We start from the raw sequence: 24052 nt of genomic DNA, 5'->3' as shown, positions 1-24052 counted from the left end.
TTTGTAGCGAACATACACTACTGCTATTGAACATCAATCGTGGTTGCTTTGTTTAAGATGGTGCTGAGGTTCTTGAGTGTTGTCAGAGCTGAAGCCATCCAGGCAAGTGGTCAGTATTTGATCACACATCCAACTTGTGCCTTGTAGATAGTGGATAGGCTTTGGGAAGTCAGGAAGTGAGCTGATCACTGCAAGATTTCTAGCTTCTGATCTGCTCTTGTAGCCACAGTAGTTATATAGCTAGTCCAGTTCAGTTTCTGGTCAATAGTAATCTCATGGATATTGATAGTGGGGATTCAACAATAGTAGTGCCATTGAATGTGAGGAGCAATGGTTACATTCTTTCTTGTTGGAGATGGTCATTGCTTGGCACTTGCATCACACAAATGATACTTGCCGCTAATCAGCCCAAGTCTGGATATTGTCCTGGTCTAGCCATGTATGGACATTGGCAGAATCAGTATTTGAGGAGTCACAAATGTTCTTGAACATTGTGGAATTGTCAGGGAGCATCCCCTCTTCTGACTTTCCAATGGAGAGAAGATCGTTGATGAAGCAGCTGTACGTGGTTGTGCCTACAACAGTACCCTGAGGAACTCCTGCAGAGATGTCCTGGAGCTAAGATGATTGACTTCCAAAACCATAACCATCTTCCTTTGTGCTAAGTAAGACTCCATCCAGGAGATTTGCCCCAGTTACAAGAATCATGATTTCTAGATTTCCCTTGATTTTCCTAATAGGATCACCACATAAGCAGTCATAGATCTGTCCTATTAGGCCAAGGATTTTGTCTTTGGTGAAATGGATTATCCTTTAAAGAACTATTTTATGGCTTACAGCAAGTATACATTCCTTCAAGATACAAAAATTCAAAAAAGTCAGTCAACCGTGGCTGACAAAAGGAAGTGTTGTATAAGATTAAAAGAAATGGAGTACAAAGTTTCCAGAAATAGTTATGAATCAGTGGATTGGGATGAGATTTTTAGGATGAATTTTGAGAAAACAGCAATGGAGGACAAACTAATTGATAAGGCAAGAGACAACAGAATATGATTGCAATCTAATAAAAAAAACATGAAAATGGGCTGTAAATAACTTCTATAGGTATATAAGAAGGGAATGTTTGGCTAAGGTGAATTACAGGCGGTGTCAGGAAAGTTAATAATGGGGAATTGAGTGACGTTAGAAAAGTCAAATTATTGCTTTATGTCCGATTTCACTAAGAAAGATAAAAGCAACCTTCCAGAATCAGATATCCAAATGACTAGGGAGAATGAAGAGTTGAAGGAAATTGGTATGAGTAATACGGCAGTACTGGAGCAATTAATGGACAGAAAGTTGATAAGCACCTGGGATCTGATATTCTACATACAGAAGTATTGAAGAAGGTGGCAATAGAATTGGTTGCATTCATGATCATCTTCCAAAATTCTACAGATTGGAAGCCAACAAAGGCCATACCACTAATTAAGAATACAGCAAGAGAGAGAAAATAAGAAATCATAGAATCCCTACAGTGTGGAAACAGGCCCTTCGGCCCAACACGTCCACACAGAACCTCAGAGCATCCCAGACACATACCCCTATAATCCACCTAATCTACACATCCCTGAACACTACGGGCAATTTAGCATGGCCAATCCACCAAGCCTGCACATCTTTAGATTGTGGGAGGAAACTGGAGCACCTGGAGGAAATCCATGCAGACACAGGGAGAATGTGCAAACTCTACACAGACAGTTGCCCAAGGGTAGAATTGAACCTGGGTCCCTGGTGTTGTCAGGCAACTGTGCTAACGACTGAGCCACCGTGCCGCCCTTTTTCTTACTTTTTCAGTTCCTTACTTTTTCAATCCTAATCCATTTCTCTCATGTTGAGCCACTCGACTAAGTATAATGCAGAATTTGTCACGGGAAGTGAATAGTACTTCACAGGCACCATGTTTATCCATAAAACAGTTAATATAGGTTAATGTACCAGATCTTGTAGCATTGAATGCTCCAGTTCATCTTACTACACGTATTATGATGTCTCTGTGAAATGCATGCAAATTATTTCTTTCAAAACAAATCTTTTTAAAATACCTGGGCACACCAAATAAAGTTTGAGTCTTTGAACTTCACCATGAACTGGAGGTTAACATGCCTGCCAACGTGCAATTCATTCATTGGTTCCATCTCTAATACAGAATCCTCATCATAAGACTCCCCTGTGTCAATGGTCTCAAAATCCCAGACCTGAAATCAATGGAAATAGTTCAGTTTTCATACAGCTGAGAGACTACACAAAGTCAGGTGGAGCACTATTTTAAGATTTCTACTCGAAGAGTATCTGTCTCACTTCAGGAATGCCTCACTGACAATCCCAATATTGTAAGCTCTTGATTTCAAATGTCACCTCACCTAGAAAATGGAGGATGTATGTTTTAACTTTATGTCAGCTTAGGGGAAAACATTAGAATCTATTTTAAAGTGTGTGATAAACGGACAATTGGATAATAATGATCTGATAGTCATCATGAGTTTGTGAATGGGAATTTGTGATTGCCAATCTTGTTGGGAGTTTTCTGAGAATGTTAACAAAATTGACAAAAGAGTATTGATAGACATAGTAAACTCGTGATTTAGGAAGGTTTTTGATAAGATCCCCATAGGATGTCGTTTAGCAAAACTAAAGCACATGAGATAGTAGGTAATGTACTGGCGTAGATTAAGAATTGATTATTTGGCAGAAACCAGAGTAGAACTAAATAAGTTATTCTTGCATTGGCAGACTATAACTAGTGAAGTCCGGACAAATCAGTTCTTGGGCCCTAGCTGTTCACAAAAAAAAATCAATGATTTATAAGCAGAAACAAATGTGGTATGTTCATATTTCTGGATGATGCAAAGCTAAGCAGGAATGTGGGTTGTGAGGAAAATGTAAAGCACTTTAGGAAGATTTCTTAGCAAGAGGTTTAGTGAGGGGACAAGAATGTGACAGATGGAATATGTAGAAAAGAATTAGGTTATCTACTTTGGTAAGATGTGCAAACTATTTCTTTAGCAGTAAGAGCTTAGAAGCTGTACATATTAAGGTTCATACTAAGGTTCTTGTGTAGATTTGTAGCTCATGTTGTGGATGCTACGGTTGGTTTGATCACCGAGCTGGTTCATTAGTTTGCAGACATTTCATCACCCTGCTGGGTAACATCATCAGTGCAGCATAGGTCCAGTAGTTTCAGCACATTGTCTGTGGAGATTGTGTCACTCAGCTCTCATTCTTTTAGTGGTGTTGCTAGCGTTTCTCTTACCAGTGGTATGTCAATCGATGTGAACAGGGCAGTAACATCAAATGACACCATGGTCTCATCATCGTCCATTCCAATGTCCTTGAGAAACTCCTGGGCTGAGTGGATTAAGTGGGGTGACTTGCTGACAAGGTGCTTTAATCTTCGTTGTAACTCCTTGGCTAACCTATGTGTTGGTGTGCCAGGCAGTGAGAGTATGGGTCTGCGGGGTACTTCTGGCTTGTGTATTTTTGGAATGCCATAGAATCATGGGGTGTTAGTTAATCTCCACAGATAACATGCTGAAACTACTGGACCTATGCCTCAGGACCCATTTTACCTTTAGTGGCCAAATCTACAAACAGATCAACAGGACATCCATGGGGCCACCTATCTCCGGACTAATAGAAGCGGTGATGCAGAGACTTAAAAGCATGGCCCTTCTGCAGATCTAACCCAAACTATGGATCCGATATGTGGACAATACTTGCGTCATCATCAAATGGACCAAACTAGAGGAGACACACCAACTTATAAACAACACTCTCACCAGCATCAAATTCACCGGGAAGTGGAAAAGAACGAACAGCTCCCATTCCTGGACGTCAGGGTAGAACGCAGGGCCAATGGAAAATTTCTAACGAAGGTACACAGGTCAACCACACACACTCACCAAGTACTGAATTTCAACAGTAACCACTGCAATACCCACAAATGAAGTTGTGTGAAAATGCTACTTAAACAAGTGACAACACATTGTAGCAACCCGGAACTACACTAAAGTGAAGAAGGGTACCTCCACCTAATATTTCAGGACAATGGATACCCAAAAACTGTAACCGACGAAGCCTATCACACGAACAACAACAGGAAGATACTGCAGGCCCTAACACAATCATCACGCTACCACACATCAAGAACAAATTCTCACTGACCACAAGACTCCTATGACCATTGGATATCACAGTAGTACACAAACCTACATCAATCGCTAACTCAAACCAAAAACCCCTTACCCACTATGGACAGAACCAACGTAATATACACAATTCCATGCAAGAACTGTGAAAAACATTACAGACTGGAAGAAAATTGGCCACAGGAGTACATGAACACCAACTAGCAACAAAAAGACATGACCAATGCTCACTTGTCTCCATTCACACAGATAAGGAGATAACCAATTCGATTGGGACAACATCAGGATCCCAGGACAGGCCAAACAGAGAGAAACAGGGGAATTCCTAGAGGCCTAGTTCTTCGCCAAGAAGGCCATCAACAAACACATAAAACTATATCCTATATATGCACCACTGCGAAGGAAAAATGGAAATGAGGTAATCAAGTCCAGCGGATCCCAGAATTTTACTCCAGGCAGGAAAACATAACAGCGCTTCATCGGAAGCTGCGCTGATGATGCTACTCAGCAGGGTAATGGAAAGTCTGCGAATTAATGAACTAGCTCAGCGAGCAAATCAACCACAGTGTAGAGGGACAATGAGAACTAGGTGTTCTCTTCAATAAGTCTCAATAAGGCTGACATGAAGGTGCAGCAAGCCATTAGGAAGGCGAATGGAATGTTAGCCTTTAATTCAAGAGAGTGAAGATTGCTTCAAAAAGATAGGAGCTTGGTTAGAGCACACCTGGAGTAATGTGCAGTTTTGGTCTTCTTACCTCAGGGAGGATATTATTGCCATTAAGAGAGTACAACATCTTCATCATACTTGTTTCCAGGGTGTTGAGACCATCCTTTGAAGAGAGTTTGGGCAAATTGTGCCTGTATTCTCTAAAGGTTTGAAGAATGAGAGGTGATCTCATTAGAACTTGAAAAGATAGACAGTGTAGACATAGCTCTTTCTGCTGGTTAGAAAGTCAAAAACTAGGGCACACAATTGAAAAGCGAGGGGGGAAAACATCATTTACGACCAAGATTAAGAGGTGCTTTTTTTTTAAATCAGAGAGTTATGAATCTTTGGAATCCTCCACTAAAGGAGATAGATAGATTTCTGATTATAAATGGCATAAAGGATTTTTGGGTTTGTGTTGGTCAAAGCCATTGAAGTGTTCAATCAATCATGATTTTATCAAATGGCAAAGCAGACTTAATGGATTGAATAGCCTGCTCCCATTCCTGTGATCCCATGATTGTATGAGCTGAGACCATAAAATTAACTGAGAAAACCCATGAATGCTCACAGGGAAAAAATATCCATGAAACTCCCTGAAGTTGGCAGTATTATTTAAGGAGGTTCAGCACATAGTTTTTAAAAAGAGCCATGTTCAAATAAATATTTTCTGAAGTAGTTAAGAAACTATTCAAATCTTTTAATTAGTTTGCAATTATCAAATGTATCTCAGGCCAGCATCAGTTCCTGTAGTGATGGGAAATACTAGAAAAGTAACAGTGCAACTAATCTGATGATCCGAATTACTTAACATAGATTGTGAAATATTTGTTGTTTTACCTGCTTCGATCCCAGCTGACGTTATTACTGGACAAGTCAAATCTCAGTCTGAAATCTGTCTCAATAGTTGATTTTCTGTTTTACTTTTCCTTTTAATCAGGTTGTCTTTCACTGAAAAACACACACAATGCTGCATATTTGAGATTAACAATAAAACAAAAAGTTTATTATGCAAAAGAAATGATGATGAAACAAAATAAACAGAGCTACATAAAGATTGAAAATGTGTGGTAGAGTACAGTGCCATTATTCCCAAAAATCCTTGATAATAATCATACCAGTCAGAACTCCTTTCTGTTTCACATCTGTAGGGCTTAATTTAACTGTGAATTAACTTTCCCCATTTTTAGCCTCTAACTGGGGCATTTATAACACCTCTATTTCCTCAGGAGGGTAAGGAAATTTGGTGCGTCCATAAAGATGCTCACAAATTTTTATAGACACACCATAGAAAGCATCCTATCTGAATGCATCACAGTGTGACATGATAACTGCTCTTCCCAGACCAAAAGAAACTACAGAGAGTTGTGAACACAGCCCAGTCCATCACACAAACCAACATCCCATCCACTGACTTCATCTATATTTACTGCTGCATTGGGAAAGCAATCAACATAATCAAAGACCACTCCCACTCTGGTTGTAATGTATTCCACGATCTTCTGTCAAACGGAAGATATAAAATAATATATATACATACGAACATATTCAAGAACAGCTTCTTCCCTGCTTTTGAATGGATTTCTTTCATGTTAATGTTGATCTCTCTCTGCACCTTCTCAGCAGCTGTAACATTGTAATCTGCACTCTATTCTGTTACCCTGATGCACTTGTATAGTATGATCTGCCTGCAACGCACTTAAGTCAATACTTTTCACTGTAACTCGGTACATATGACAGTAATATATCAAATCAAATTGTAAATCTAATCAACTCATACAACTAAGCTTACATCTTCTCAGCTTCAAATAACTCCTTCAAAGTTTTAACCAAACACTTCTGGTCTGGAACTTTTAAACTAAACTCCTTACAATGAAGTAACCTCTTCCTAAACCACCTCCCTTCATCAGATGCAGTTGTCTTACACATGCAGATTCAGCCAGCCTTTTGCAAAAACTGCTAAACTGAATCCCAAAGGCCTTTTTTTGGTCAGGCTCTTGGTGTTTTCCACTAGTGCTAAAGAAATTTGAAAATCATCTATCTGAGAGCCAAATGCACTGCATTGTTCACTTTGATCACCCATAAGAATTTCCCAATGTAAACAGATTTCCATTAGCCTTCCCAGCTATCAATCTTGGACTATTTTTAAAAGCACCAGAGCTATAGATGTTAATTATTAAACCTTTTCAGACACTCAGAAAATCTGCATGCTACTTGTTCAAAATTCAAAAATCCAAATCAAATTGTATTAAAATATGTATAAATCACACACTTTACATGATAAATAAAGACTTTTATTTATAATGTAGATATCAATGCTTCTTTATTCAATTTTGGAAAATAAAGTTAATCGCTAAATGTAATTATACTTAAAATTGAAATGAGTTCTGAATTTATGGTACTCTTTTGCATAATTAAAGGCAGATGACAGTGCTGTAGATGTATAGGATGATTACACTTATTTAAAACAGTTAGAAAAAGATCTGTCTAACATCCTAAGCACATATACTTTAACTAGAAACTATAACTAATGGATTAACTTTTAAAGACATAGGGAATTTGGGTTCAATAAGAGGAGTTGGGCTCATTTCAGACTGAAATACAACTTGAACCCATGCCCCCTTGTAATGAAAATGTCAACCCTGGGGAAAAGCCTCTGGCTGTCCACCCTATCTATGCCTCTCATAATTTTGTAGACTTCTATCAAGTCTCTTCTCAGCTGCCACCTTTTCTGTGAAAACAATCCTAGTCTTTTTAACCTTTCATCATAGCCAATGCCCTCGAGAATGGTGAATCTTCTCTGCACTCTCTCCAAAGCTTCCACATCCTTCTAGTAATATGACAACCAAAAGTGCACACAATTCTCTGAATGAGGCCGAACAAGGGTTTTATATAGCTGCAACATAGTTTGCCAACTCTTGTATTCTATGCCCTGGCTGATGAACGGAAGCATGCTATATGCCTTCTTAATCAGGTGTAGAGCTGGAAGAACACATCAGGCAAAGCAGCAAGGCTGACGTTTCAGGCCCAGATCCTTCTTGAGAAAATGATTTTCTGAAGAAGGGTCTAGGCTCGAAACGTCAACCTTCCTGCTCCTCTGATGCTGCTTGGCCTGCTGTGTTCATCCAGTTCTACACCTTGTTATCTCAGATTCTCCAACATCTGCAGCTCCTGCTATCTCTGCCTTCTTCATCATCTTGGCCACCTGTGTTGCCAGTTTTTAGGGAACTGTGGACCTGCATGCCTAGATCCGTCTGTATGTTAATGTTCCTAAGGGTTTTGCCATTCACAGTATTATTCACACCTAAATTTGATCCTACAAAATGTAAACACCTCACACTTGTCTGGATTAAACTCCACTGCTGTTTCTGTGCCAAAGTTGCCAATCTATAGCCTGTTGTATCTTTTCACAATTGTCAACACAATCAGAAACTCCATCAATCTTTGTGTCATCTGCAAACTTACTAATCAGACCACCCACATTTTCCTCCAGATTGTTTTTACATACTAGAAACAACAGATGCCTAAGGCTAATTTCTGTGGAACACCAATAATTACCAGTCTCTATTCTGAAAAACATCCTTCCACCACTACCCTCTGTCTTATATGACCAAGCGAGTTTTGTATTCATCTAGCCAGCCCAAATCCCACATGATTTTAGTTTATGTATCAATCTGCCATGTGGGACTTCATCAAATGTCTTACTAAAGTCCATATAAACTAGATCCACAGCCCTTCCGTCATCAATTACCTTTGTCACTTCTTCAAAAAATTCAATCATGTTGGTGAAACATGACCTTCCCCGTACAAAATCATGCTGCCTGTCACTAACTTGTCCATTTTCTTTCAAATGTGCATATATTTTCACCCTCAGTATCTTCTCCAAGGGCTTCCCCAGCGCAGACGTAAAGCTCATCAGCCTTTAATTTCCTGGATTACCCTGATTCCTTTCCTAAACAAAGAAACAACATTGGCTAATTCTAGTTCTCTGGAATCTTGTCTGTGGTCGAAAAGGATGTGACAATATCTGCTAATGCCCCGGCTATTTCTTCCTCTGCCTCTCACAGAAACCTTGGATATATTCCATCTGGCCATGTAGACTTGTCTACCTTAATGCAATTTAGGATACCCAAAACAACCTCCTTCACTATGTAGGCATTCTGTAGAGTATTCACACACTCATCCTTGACTTCAACATCAGTCATGTCCTTCTCCTTGGTGAATACCAATACAAAGTACTCATTAAGGATCTCTCCCACTTCCTGTGGCTCCACTCATAACTTGCCTCTTTTGTCCTTGAGAAGGCCTACTCTTTCCCTTGCTACCCTCTTTCTTCTAATATATGCATAAAAAGCCTTAGGATTCTCCTTGACCCTGTTTATTAAAGACATTTCATGGCCCCTTTTAGTCTTCCTAATTCCACATTCAAGTTCCTTCCTAATTTTGGATACTCAAGAGCGTTATCAGTTTGTAGCTATCTAGTCCTATCGTATGCACATCAGAATAATTGGGTAAAATATTTTCAAATACAATGTAGCATGGAAACATAATGAAGTTAACAACACCATGAGCACTTTGTATAATCTAGATAATTACCACTCACACAGAGTGAGAATTCATTAAATGACCTTTTCGAGGATCCTCAAAAGGATTGGTTGTGAGCAATTCAGGAAAAGAAATTGGAAGCATTCCAGAATACAAACAAAAGTCAGGTGGTTTCAAATTGTTTCAAAGTTGTCGTTAACTATTGATGTATTTAATGTAACAATGTAGCAAGGTTTACTGAAATATTCAGGTTTCCAGTTCAAAACATCTCCAAATTATTTCCATAATAACTGATAACAGCAACAGATTAAAGGATTGCAGAAAAAAAACAATTTTCCTCAAAAAAATACTCTTATTTACTCCTTTAAACTGAAGGAATGTTGAAGTCACAACACTAACAAACATCACCAATGTCATTTTCGAAACAAAGGACAAAAACAAAGAGTTAGTATTGGTCCTTATTGTTTGTAAGGAATTCTTTATTCCCCTGCTTTCTCCAACAAAACAGTAGTTAGTTTCCTAAGAAAACCAGTATTGTACCCACTATCACATATGGTGTCGCTGAAATACACTTAAGAGCAGTGAATATTCCGACTGGTCATTTGCAAAAGCAGGCCACATAACCATACCATCCCATTACTTTCAGTTACTCTGTTGGTTCTTTGTCAAACTTGTTAAAGTGGCTTGTTCATTTCAGGCTGGATACTTTTAGAACTGCCCATGATTTTAGACACGTCTAGACTGGTTTTCTTTCTTACCACATCTTTCACTGTATAAATGGGAAAAACTGGTATCTATTTCTGCAAAAAAATGTATTCTGCAGGAGAGACAAGAAGCAGATTTGCAAAATCCTACATAATTTTAATGGAAGTGATTTGAGCATTTTTAAAACTTATTTAATATCCTACAGAAATAATTTCCTCAAATTAATTACACAGTAGTGCCACATCATTAAATGCTATATTTTCAAAATCATAGAAGCCCTACAGTGTGGAAACAGGCCCTTCGGCCCAAAAAGTCTACCAACCTTTGGAGCATCCCACCCAGACCCATCCCCCTATAACCCACCTAAGCTATACATCCCTGAATACTCCGGGCAATTTAACATGGCCAATCCACCCAGTCTGCACATCATTGCACTGAGAGGAAACCTGAGCACCTGACGGAAACCCACGCAGGCACAGGGACAATGTGCAAACTCCACACAGTCGCCCGAGGGTGAAATTGAACCTGAGTCCCTGGTGCTGTGAGGCAGCAGTGCTAACCACTGAGCCACCGCGTTGTAGTTATTTCAATGGATTTTCAGTTCTATTTTCTGTGCTGTTACAAAATTTACTGATTTTGTCTAAATATCACAAGAGTTATGACAGCTAACCACGTGGATGGCTGAGAATTACTTTGCTTTCCGTATGATCATTTTCATAAGACTAGCTTACTGCAAACTAAGCAATGTCCATAGACCCGCCATTTTGTTACCATAATATGATAAATTTCTTACTTAAAGTATGCTTCAATTCTCTATAATTTCAGCTAGAAAGAATGAAGTAGATGTGCATTTGTTACAAAAAAAAAACAAAGCCAACCTTTAATTTGTTACAATTGTGACAACATATTTGCCTTAGTGATGTGAATACAGCTATGTACAATTATTTAAGCATTTGACTCTCCCATGCACATAATCTATTAAAGCATAAACACTAAAACATTAAGCACACGTTATGAAATAGGCCTCCTATGATAAAAGGAATAATTTGCACTTACAGTGTCTTTCACAACCTCAAGATGTCCGGATTTTAATGAAAGCAGTTCTCGAGGTTACTAAATTTGAAGGTAGAGCAATTATTATGATGAAGATTATGAAAGACTGCAGGGGAACATACGTTAGCAATTAGCTTCGGTAGATAAGTAACATTGTTTCATGTAGAAGAAAATTAAGGAATATATTTTGTAAGTATATCAGAAGTAAATAACTTAAATTGTATTATTATAAATAGAGTGGCAGTACCAGCTCTGTATACAGATATCAAACTTATTAAAACATGTTGCTAAGATAATTTCTACAAAAAAGGAAACCTTGTTTTATACCTAAATATTGCATCAGTAAAATAGTAAAGATGCTGGAAATGTTACAGCTGGAAATGCTGGACATGTTCCACTGCCCTTCTGTGGAGAGAGAAAAATAATTTTAACAAAAAGAACAATTAAAAATAGAGAGTTGAAGAGGACGATAATCACAAGACGTGGCAGTTAGAAAAATGAAGTGTTCGTATAGAGGATCAGGGAAAATCCATGTCACAAGCAAATTTAAGTACAAGGATAAGAACCTTAAATTTCAGTTAACACAGATCAGCAAGAACAAGATGAGGGGCAAAGAGGATTGGTTGTAGGATAGATCACCCGTAACAAAACTTAAGTTGATCTGAAAAATGGAGGAAGAGGTCAGCCAGGGAAGCATTAGAATTGTTGTGTGTGGAACTGACAAAGACATGAATAAGGGCTTCAGTGGAAAATTAGCCTAGGTTGGCAGTGGAGGCCCACAATGGTTATGAAAATGGAAAATGATAGCTTAGGATGGTGAGGTCATGTTATTGTAAGGTCATTCTGAGATCAAACTGAATGCTGATGCCTGTATGGTCTCATAGCCAAAAACATAACTAGGAAGAAGAACTCAGTGGTAAGGGTGCAGAACATATGGTGTGGTCAAAATACTTAAGGTTTTGCAATATTTACATAAAGGAAATTGCAGACCATTGAAGATTGGATGTTAAATTTGAATGGAGACAGTGTAAGGATTTAAAAAGGTGAACAGGTAAAGCTGGACATCTGCAGAAAAGTGGAAGCTGTCTCCATAGTGTGAACAATGTCATCAACAGGAATGGATAAATGAGGAAGATAAAGAAGTCAATGTGGTTTCTAAAATAATGGTGCATGGGGAGGTAAAGAAGGCATTGCTGGACATTCTCTGATTACACCAGAATATAAGTTTGGAATCAATTGAGGGCAGTGTTTTCAAGAAGAGAAACATAGGAGAGATTTGAAAAGAATGGGCTGGTTGAGGTCAGACACAATGATTTCACATAAAATGTAATTTGTGTTCATGGTTAGAGTAATTTCAATGCTGTTAGAGAAACAGAGCTTGATTGGAGTGACTCAAATGGGGGGTTGCACACAAGATGATGGTGATTCGGAAGACACTAACACTGATTTCATTGACTGAAGAATCAGAGGCACATGAGATAGGTCTCATAGATAAAATTAAGAAAACACCCCAGAAATTATTTCTGAAAAACTATTGGGGGAATAGTTTCACACTAGAGAAAGTTAGAACATTCCTGGTGGATATTTGACTTGGTCAGTGAAAAAAAGTGGAAGCCTCAGAGGAAGCAGTACAAAAGTTCACTGTCTTAGCATTTATTGTTGAGAGATGAGCATAGAAGAGGTCTGAGTTTAAGGACACTATTTTCTCCACCACCAATAATGTAGTAGTTATCTTTGTTTACAAGATGATCATAGAAGAATTAGTGATCTTCACAAAGGAAAATTTGACCCAATGGTCCTGCCAAATCTACTGATGGCTGCCAAAACCACTCATTCCCCAGATACATTCAAATTTACATTTGGGGAGTGAGGAAAGAGGCCAAAGCAAGGGAAGGACCAATGTAGATGACATAACTATGAGCTACAACAGAATGGATAGAGGTGTTTAGATATCTGGGAATTTGAAATCCAGTTGTAAATAAACTAGTAAAATATCAAGATACAGATATCATAACAAAATCGTAGTAGAACCACTACATTAAAACATGTTTCACAATTCCAGTATTTCATGTAGTGAATGCTGTTGACAGTATTTACACAATTATTACTATGCAGTGAAAAAAATAAGCATCTCAGTTAAAACTGGAACAACCATTGCTGCAAGTTAGCAATAAAGCAGCTAAAATGCAATTACCATAACAAAGAGGATTTTCACATTTGAGATTTTTTATGTTTTATTCAGCATTTACATTAAAAATTCCAGGACCATAGTTATTCTAAAAGGCACTTGAAGTCTTATAATATTTAACAGCTTATTTTAAAATTGAACCCAGTCATTAATCAGGCCAATGATGGCTTGATTCATTATGAAAAGACCATTTTTAATCACTTCATTCCACTCAACAGTCATATTCTGTTTCATTATATTGTTTACTTTCTGAAAAGCGTAAGAATTGTGGAGAATTCCAGTTTACGTATGACCTCAAATTGATATGCATAGATAAAACCTGGCATTAATATATATAATATGTTAAAAGTACTGGTAAGAAATTATAATCAGGACAACATTTGCAAACATAGGAAAAACTATTTACAGCTGATATAAAACTTTTAAATTACTTACATTGAAAATTTTACAAGTTTTCTAGCAAGTGACAAAGATATTAAAGCACCATTAAAGTCATAGTTCTGAAACATTCAAATCATAGTTTGTTTATACAAAAATATACCCATTTACATTATCCTGATGAAATCATTTATTAAAACATTATGCCATTACCATAAGAGAAACACTGTAAGGATAAAATCAATTTGCTAACTTTCAAAGGTTTCTTTACAAGTCTCCACAAACAATGATTCTAATAACACTGATGCTTTTATGGACACATTAATTGTACATAAGTAGAAAAAAGCTACATTCTGGATTGTCGTATAATTAAAGTGCAAATTGTTCTTGGGAACTGCTTAAAAGGAACATTACCTTTCCTTGCCACTGTAGGGTTTTTACACCAACACACAAGTAATTGATTTATATTTGTTTTTAAAAACACTCCGCACTGAATTAGTTTTACTTAGACTTGATGAAGCAGTATTTCCAATATCTTCTGAAGAATTGTTCAAATTTGAGGCACGTTTTTCATCTGCAGTTGAGCTTTCTTTGGTTGATCCCTCCAACTTTGTTTTACTGTGCATTTCCTTTGCTTCAGAATCTTTGGTGAAATGTCCCTTAAATAATGTCATCTGCAATTAAACCCATGAATCATCATTTCTACTGAGGCTGGTAATACAATAACTAAACAATAGATACAGCAGAATAATTTCTACTTATTTTCAATACTTGTGAACATTTTCTAGTATCTGGAATAATAACCACCACAAGTTTTGACAGTGGCATTGATTATATTCTAATTTACCTGCTAACATTTAGACTTGACTATTCAATGTATTCCTCCATTTTTTATTCTCTATATATTTAAGCTCATTCAAAACTTTGCTGCCTATGTTTTAACTTGCATCAGTCTGGCTTGTCTATTTCCTCTGTGCTTCCTAATCTACCATGGCTCATGGTTAAGCTAAGCTTCAGTTTTAAAATACGATCCTGTTTGCGAATACATATGTGGCTTCAACTACCTGCAGCCCTTCAACCCTTCCAAATATCTGGTGCATCCCCAATTTAAATTGCTCCAACTTTAGCATCTGTTCTTTCAGCCTCTGAGGCCCTAAATTCTGGAATTCCCACCCTAAAGCCATCCTCTCTTTCCTTCTTCACGATTATCCTTAATATGTAGCTCCTTTACCAAGCTTTTGGCCATCTGCCCTGCTATTCTCTTCTGTGATTCAGTATTATATTTTGCTTGACAATATATGAGTGAAAATGTGTCTTTAAAAAATGCTCTACATGTTTAAATAAAAAAGATAAAGGCAAGTTGTTCTTGTAAAAGCCAAGATAAGAAAAACTAAAATGATGGAGACAAAAGCAGCTACAGACCAATTAGCTTAATGTTTGTTATTGGAAAATACTTTAAAGGACATAATAGCAGAAATATGTAATAAAAACCAAAAGAAGGTGGGATTATGTTCTGCATGGATGGGTTGGACTGAAGGGTCTGTTTCGATGCTGTATGGCTCTATTATTGCCGATGCTGGAAATCAGAAACAAAAACAGAAATTGCTGGAAAAGCTCAGCAGGTCTGGCAGCATCTGTGGAGAGAAATCAGAGTGACCATTCCTTAGTTCTGATTCTCTCAGTACTTTAAGTTAGAAATACATAATATGATCAGACAGAGTCAGCATGGCTTCATGAAGAGGAAATCATGCCTGATAAATTTATTAAAAATCGTTGCAGTGGTAACAAGCAGCGTAGATAAAGAGAAAGCTTTGGACATAATATACTTGGATTTTCAGGTGTTTGATAAGATATCACACATTTGGCTACTTAATAAGACAACAGCCCATCAGGTTGAAGGCAGTATATAAGCATGAATACATTATTGCAACTAATATAAGTCAGAGTTGGGGGTAAGGGTTTTTTCAGGATATCAATATGTAAATACTGAAATGCCATAGGAATCAATGCTGAGACAACCATTGTTTACAATATATCTTAATGACTTAGATGAAAAAAGTAAATTTAGCAAAGTTTGTGGATGACAGAAAAATAAGTGAGAAGGCAAGCGGTGAGGGTAACACTGAGTCTATAAAGGGATTTAGACAGATTAATGGAGTGAGATAAAACTTGCCAGATTGAATATAAAGAGGGAAAGTGTGAGGTCATGCATTTTGGCAGAAGGAATAGAGGCACTTAATATGATTTCGTTGAAGGAAGACTGCAGACAACAGAAGATTTGGGTGTTCTTGTGCATACGTCTCAAAAAGCTAGCATTCAATTTCAGCAAGTAATTGGGAAGGCAAGTGAATGTTAGCCTTTACTTGAAAAGGAATGGACTATAAAAATAGGGAAGTCTTGCTAAAACTATACAAGGCACCAGTCAGGTCACAGTTGGAACGCTGTGAACAGTTTAAGCCCAGTATCTGAGGAAGATGTACTGGCATTGGAAGCAGTTCAGAGAAGGTTCATGAGGCTGATACCCGATAGACGCAGTCTTATGAGGAGAGTTGAATCAGTTGTAATTTAGAAGAATGAGTGGTGACTTTATTGAAACATACAAGATTCTTCATAGACATGACAGGATTGATGCATTAAAGTTGTTCCCGTTGTGACAGAGGCTAGAACCAGAGAGCATTAACTCAGAGTAAGGGGTTGCCCTTTTAAGAAAGAGCTGAGGAGGAATTTCTTCTCTGAGAGGGTCATGAGTTGGTGGAATTCTTTACCCAGAAGGTTGTTGAGGCTGGGTCATTGAGTCTATCTTATGCTGAGAAAGATAGATTATTAATCTATCTTGGGCAGCATGGTGGCTCAGTGGTTCAGTGATTAGCACTGTTGCCTCACAGTGCCAGGGACCCAGGTTCGATTTCACCCTTGGGTGACTGTCTATCCAGAGTTTGCACATTCTCTCCATGTTTTTTGGGTTTCCTCCCACAATCCAAAGATGTGCAGGCTAGGTGAATTGGCCATGCTAAATTGCCCATAGTGTTCAAGGATGTGTAGATTAGGTGGGCTATGGGGGGATGGGTCTAGGTGGGATGCTGTGAGACTTGTTGTGGACTTGGTGGGCTGAAGGACCTGTTTCCACACTGTAGGAAATCTATGATATGATCTAATCAGTCAGGAAATCCACAATTATAGAGAAAAGACAGGATAATTGAGCTGTGAATGACCAGAACAGTCATGATCCTATAGAATGGCAGAATAGTCTCAATGGGCTGAATAGCTTGCTTTTATTCCTACATTTTATGGTCTTGTGCTTGATAAACTAAATGACAAGAATCTCATGCTTGTCCAAAAACTGTTAGGTTAATCCTCATTAGATGAAAAATCTTAAACTACCAATATGAGCACGTTACCTGTAATATTAACAAACTTACACCATGAATGTGTTCTCTAACCACTGAAATTACAAACTGTCTCAATTTGCATCTCACTCAATATCTTTTGTTCTCAGCATATACAGCAGAAGAGGGATACAAAACATATATGGCCAGGATTGAATAAACCTCATCTCAAACTTTTCCCATTTCACAGAATGACAGATTTGTCACATTGTAGAAAGAGGCCATTTGGCCCATCGAGTCACACAGACCTCTGAACAGCATCCCACATGGATCTAGTTCCCATTACTCTAAATTTACCATGGCTAATCCACCTGGACACTGCAAGGCTAAGGCCAAGCTACCTAACCTGCACATCATTAGACTGTGGGAGGAAACAAGAGCACCTGGCAGAAACCACACAGGGAGAATATGCACAGTCCATACAAACAGTTATCCTACACTGGAATTGAACCCAGGCCACTGGCACTGTAACGCAACAGTGATAACTATCGAGCCACCGTGCTGCGCATTCTAGCGTTTAGAAAGGTACACAATGTTCACAATTGGCTCTTTTGACATGTTTTTGAACGATAAGGCCTATGTGCAAATCAATATTATCCTCTCAGTTCTTTTTTCCATCAACATGTATTTCAATTATCACATCAAGTGGCAAAAAGAAAATGTATTTTACTGGTCGGCACTTAACTGCAAAAAAATGAAACAAATACATAGAAAGGAAAATAGACCAAGTCTACTTACATTTTTGGTTATATTTAATAAACCATTTAATTTATCATTTATGATTTTTTTAGTTTCTCCCGGGCCTTTTGTGTCTTCATTTTCTCCTGAAACTTTTGTGTCATGTTCTCCTGAATATTTTGTGTCTTCAATTTCTACCGAATGTTTTGTGCTTTCTACTCCTTCATCGTTCCCCAAACGTTTTGTGTCAGTTTCTCCTAAACTGTCTGCTTCTTCATTTCCTTCTAAACTTTCTACGTTTCCATTTTCTCTTAAGCTTGATTCTTCATTTCCTTCTAAACTTGCATCTTCGTCTTCTCCTATATCTGCATCTTCATCTTCTCCTATACTTGCATCTTCATCTTCTCCTATACTTGCATCTTCATCTTCTCCTATACTTCTAGAGTCTTTGTTTTCTCCTAAACTTGCTGAGTCCTCATTTTCTCCTAAACTTGCCAACTCTTCATTTTCTCCCAAACTTGCCGAGTCTTCATTTTCTCCCAAACTTCCCGAGTCTTCATTTTCTCCCAAACTTGCCGAGTCTTCATTTCCTCCTAAACTTGCCGAGTCTTCATTTCCTCCTAAACTTGCCGAGTCTTCATTTTCTCCTAAACTTGCCACGTCTTCATTTCCTCCTAAGCTGTTTGAGTCTTCATTTTCTCCTAAACTTCCTGTGTCTTCATTTTTCTGGCCATCTGAAAGAGAAAAGTAATGAATACTATTTACCCAAGTTGTTGTGACTTTAATACATTAATAAATAATTCAACAGTAACGTATTGAAACCTCTGAAACATTTAACAGTTAATGCAGTTACAATAAAATGTGAAGGCCTAATTAACTTTTACTGTAATAGATTTTGATAGTAATTACCAGAAAAAAAATACTCGATCACTGAAACTGTAATACTGATGGGGGCAACATTTCTTTTCTTAAAGAGATTTCCTCTTTTTTTTTGATCTCTATTCACCTAATGAAATCTGCAAATAATGCTTTTCTGGCTTATCCATTCTCATTTGTGTCCTGAAACTGGAAATTGGAAGCAACAATAGGCTCACACTATCTTCTTCTAATTCCACTTTTCTGTGGAAAAGCACATCCTCTGAGTGCATGATATGTATCTAAAGTATTGAATTCCTCGACTGAGACGGAGCTAATTGGGAAGACTAGGAGTATTCCAGCATGTTGTACCTTTAATTATTTGCAATTGCAAGTAGATAGATTTCTTGCCATCTGCTGGCGATATACTTCAATGACCCCCTGAAGAGGACTGTTTAAATTGCTAATGCTAATCTCTATCGCGATTTTTGCATCTCACTTGATTAATTTCACCCAGCTGCCATTATTCTTGCCACCTTTGAACCTGGAAAGTCCTGACTCACATTGAGATGTTATGTTATATATTTGTGCCAATCTTAGTTCAGACTCTTGATTACTAATATTTATTAGTAATCCACAAATTTTAATCTCCAGACAGTATTGTGCTCTCAAAATTGTTTTCAGAAAGCAGGACTAGTTTGCAAATTTATATATCAAAAACTGACTTCAACAAGAAAAGGTAATATGTTTGTGTTTTTTTTTGGCTTGTTTAACTATTAAAACGCCTGAGTAATAAAATGCAGTTCAGAGGTGAGTCAAAATTACAGATATCTCATACAGGTATTTCTCCTGTAACAAAATAGTTGTATTTTTGTATGACCTGCTACAGAAAATCCCAACAGAAAAATCATGTTACAGGAAATTCGCTGTACTGTACAGTAGAAAGTCTGTATTATCCAAACAGTATTCACTATTCATCAATCATGTTACAGCCAAATCACATTAACAAAACATGCGTTATAGCTGAAATACATGCACCATCTAGATGTAAGTACATAAATCTCCAAATTGTTCTTTGATATGGAATTGAGATAAATGAGTTTCAAGATTTAACCAATATGGCTTTAACATTCCTTACATGGTTGGACTAATCAATCACTACTAAGTGCTGTAATGTAAAATTATTTTTGATGCTTTCAAGAAGATCTAATGGTGCAGATTTGCCAAATGAACTGCAACAGCATTGTATGCAAGATTGACATCAGCAGGCCATTCAGGCCAACAATAAAAACATACACCAGGGCAAGCTACTGCTGAATTCATCTTACTGAATAAGCCACCATCAGGCGCGACCAAATATAAGAATACTGACTGACACTTTGATGGACATGTGCTCTGTCCAATTCTTGCGTTACCATTGAATGCATTGAAACCTCTGTTGCCTCCATCTTATCACACATTATGTCTGACTCACCCATCCTCACTTCCCTTTATAAACTCATGCTTCCACAAAACTCCAAATCAGAAACTGTCACTCACGTGGTATCACCTCTCTCTATACTTTTAACAACATCTAACACCTACACGTCCCCTTCAAACTCTCCATTCTTCTGATTGTGGCCTTATGCATTCTTCTCTCTTTTGTCCTTCTATTGGTGGCCATGTCTCAGGTGCCACCCAAGGATATTTGCCCCTATACCCATTTGCATCTCCACTTCTTTAAAGCTGTGACCTTCCATTAAAATCTTCTTCTGAGAAAGCTTTTTGTCAGCCTTCCCAATTGTTTTTGTATCAGCATCCATATTCTTGATTATGCTTCTGTTAAGCTCTGTGGGCATTTCTTACATTAATGGCATTATGTAAGTGTTTGTTGTTGTTAAATTTTGCATCTGTCTACAAGAAAAACAAAGGAAATTCTAAAGTTTCTTAGATTTTAAGAAATAACTTTAGCCTGAAATCATTAAAGTATGTGAATTCTATATGGTTAGAAACATAACTATGGTTTTAGGAAAAACCAGACAACATCATTTTGAAGTGATGTGATGTAGAGATACTTCACAATTTACACAATGCAAAAATCAAGATCACCAAAGCTCTTAATTCAAAACTTAAGCCTGGGTTGCTGTATGCTGAATACCGAGCAATTTTAAAAATAAAGCAAAATTGTCATTTAAAAATTGCTGCAGTGAGGCACAGTACCTATCAACGATTCCCTTTAAATTCCTTCCGCAGTGTGTGGCCTGTTTATATCAATATGCAGCATTTTTCAATTTTTGTGCATACCATCTTGAAAGGAACAACCAGTGAACAGTCTGTATGGTTGCTGCACAGCCATATACATACACAGTTTAAAGGAAATACGGTGACTCATTAATGCTGTTTGCACCTAGTAAAGCACAGTTGCTTCTAACAAGCTTAAAATCTATTTGAGTTTCTTAATGTAGTTCATACTTTTTCAATATGTTAAAAAGTGCAAACATATAAACATGAAATTTCTATAAAAATTGTGATTGAAAATGTATAGTAAAAAAGACTCTTCATCAGAGAGGGGGATGGGGAGAGGGAACAGGAATAAATAGGGAGAGAGGGGGAGGCGGACCGAAGATGGACAGAAAACAAGTTAGGTAGAGAGGAGAGTATAGGTGAGGAGGGAGGGAGGGGATAGGTCAGTCCAGGGAAGACGGACAGGTCAAGGAGGCGGGATGAGGTGGTAGGTAGGAAATGGAGGTGCGGCTTGAGGTGGGAGGAAGGGATGGGTGAGAGGAAAAACAGGTTAGGGAAGCAGACACAGGCTGGGCTGGTTTTGGGATGCAGTGGGGGGAGGGGACGAGCTACACTGGTTTTGTGATGCAGTGGGGTGAGGGGAAGAACTAGGCTGGTTTTGGGATGTAGTGGGGGAAGGGGAGATTTTGAAGCTTGTGAAGTCCACATTGATACCATTGGGCTGCAGGGCTCCCAAGCGGAATATGAGTTGCTGTTCTTGCAACCTTCGGGTGGCATCATTGTGGCACTGCAGGAGGCCCATAATGGACATGTTGTCTGAGAAATGGGAGTGGGAGTTGAAATGGTTCGCGACTGGGAGGTGCAGTTGTTTGTTGCGAACCGAGCGGAGGTGTTCTGCAAAGCGGTCCCCAAGCCACCACTTGGTTTTCCCAATGTAGAGGAAGCCACACTGGGTACAATGGATACAATATACCACATTGGCAGATGTGCAGATGAACATCTGCTTGATATGGAAGGTCATCTTGAGGCCTGGGATAGGGGTGAGGGAGGAGGTGTGGGGGCAATGGCTCACTTAAATTCAAGAATCAAAGATTCTAGTGTTATAATGAAGTGCCACTAGTATCAAGATTGCATAATAAATACATACCTCGTTCATCTTCTTCCGATTCTTCATTTTCTTCATTAATTGATGTTACCTTGCAAAAAATAAGCAATGTCAATATGTAAAAAAGACATCCTCACAAATAAAGATTTCAGTCAAATAAAAGCGAACAATCAATGTAGGATACATTATCTATGTACAATGGCAACTCAACACAATATGCAGGTAAACCATGCTACTCAGAAAGATGCCAGGGTCTGGATTTTTTTGCTCGATTTAAGGGAAGAATTGGCCTCCTTCTGCACTCAACAATTCTGTCTCTGCAAGTCCTGCAGACTCTGCCATCTTATGCATTCCCTCTGCTTTGTACCACCTTGCTTTCATCCACCTCAAAACTAAACTCCAGAAATTCTCCTACTCCAACTTCCTTTTCTCTTTAAAACACATCTCCTTGTTAGTCTTTTGTCACTACCCCAAATATCTACATTATTAAACTAGCCATTTTCATTATATGTGCTTTACCTAATCCTATCTTCTGCAATTTCTAACTCTACTTTATCTTCAGGCCACACACCATCTGTCCTGTGTATTACAGGTTTTTGCTTGTCCTCAGTCACTGTTCCATTTCCAACTTGCCTTTGTCTGAAATGTGTCCTGTGTTTTTATTCTCACTTGGCACGAGCCTTGTTAAACTTACTAACTCCAGTTGAGTGAAGATTGTTCCCATCTGTACTTGTCATTACTAATACAACATGTTAAAACTGCTGTTTTTCTGTGACTCCTGTCATAAATCTCACTGCCAGATGTGTCAATTTGAATAATATTCAGGATGGAGACTTAATTATCTGTCTGACTTAGATATTAACAGTGAACAGTACTGCACAAGAATGGGCCCTTCAGCCCATGTTGTTCTGAATATGATACCAAATGAAGCCAATCCCTTCTGCCTGCCCTTGGCCCATATTTCTCCATTCCTTGCATATTCAAGTGTTTATCTAAAAGTCCCTTAAATGCCCATAAATATTTTTATCTTGTTCATTTCTACTATAGTTCTCCACTTTCGTTTGGCACAGTGGCTTCAGCCACTCAGGTCCAACTGCTACCTTGACGTTTCCTTTCTTTCATGCTGGTTAAGGTTTAATTTTAATTTTATCCATGCATTTATTTTAATTTCTACCCATCCACAGACCAACTGCTAGCGCACAGCTCACAATGACTTCTCTATTTTTCAATTTCTCAATTGTGCCTCCCTTTGTTGCATGTGCAACATAATTTTTACCATTTCATCACTTCTATACTACCACATTAGCATCTGCAAGGTAATTCCGTTCTTCCTCTGTGTTATTTGTTTCTGCTTCTCCTCTCCCTCAGTTCTTTTGTTCTGTTCTTCCCTAAATGCTGCACATTTGCAAAACCTTTTAGTTCTGGGAAAATTGTATATCTGAAACTAAAACTACCTTTTGTTCTTTGAATCTACATAACAGAAATATTACACGGTAGGAGGTTCAACCTTATTCTGTCAAAAACCATGTTTTTTGTGCAAGCTGCAAGAACATGGTGATTCATTTGCAATCTTTGAATTTGCAGTTGTGTGTAAGGAGCTCCTTAAATGAATATGCTCAATCTCATGTTCACATGCACTTTTGAGATGGAGCCATCTAACGCACACCCTTTATACAGCATATGGTTGAAAAATCTAATAATGGGTTCACCATTTCTGTCTAAGCCTAGTCTCACCAGTTGATGTCCACATTGGGATTCCGACAGCTTCATGTTCTACACGATCAAAGTTATTCCTCAGGACAACTGCTATCCCGATCAGATCATTGTTTTTTCTCGAATTGCAATCTCGGAATTGGACAAAAGGCTATTAGTTTTGGACTTAAAAAGAGCTCATGGACTATCTCAAATTACCCTGGAAAAGCAACAGTATCTCAAAAGTTTGAGCAACAGTTTAGTGAAGTCACTTGACACAGCTACTAACAATAGGCTGCTGACTTTAGTCCAAAAACACATTCTGCCCACCAGCAGGTTAGCAATATTGTG

General features: G+C 38.0%; 1 protein-coding gene across 1 annotated transcript in view; it reads right to left on the bottom strand.

Moving 5' to 3' along the window:
- Nucleotides 1–13461: 13461 nt before the first annotated feature.
- The window catches only part of rpgra (retinitis pigmentosa GTPase regulator a), an 88780-nt gene continuing 78189 nt past the window's right edge, over nucleotides 13462–24052 (bottom strand). The window contains exons 16-18 of the mRNA XM_048540121.2: nucleotides 22052–22100; nucleotides 17887–18560; nucleotides 13462–14436 (exon numbers count right to left, since the gene is read on the bottom strand). Of these exons, the coding sequence (XP_048396078.2) occupies nucleotides 14200–14436; nucleotides 17887–18560; nucleotides 22052–22100 (960 nt within the window). The 3' untranslated portion in view covers nucleotides 13462–14199. The remainder of the gene's footprint in view (nucleotides 14437–17886; nucleotides 18561–22051; nucleotides 22101–24052) is intronic.

This window comes from Stegostoma tigrinum, chromosome 12 (genome assembly GCF_030684315.1).
Source record: "Stegostoma tigrinum isolate sSteTig4 chromosome 12, sSteTig4.hap1, whole genome shotgun sequence".
In the NCBI taxonomy this organism is placed as follows: domain Eukaryota; kingdom Metazoa; phylum Chordata; class Chondrichthyes; order Orectolobiformes; family Stegostomatidae; genus Stegostoma; species Stegostoma tigrinum.
Note: the sequence above shows the minus strand (reverse complement) of the source record. Positions and strands in the feature narration are given on the sequence as shown.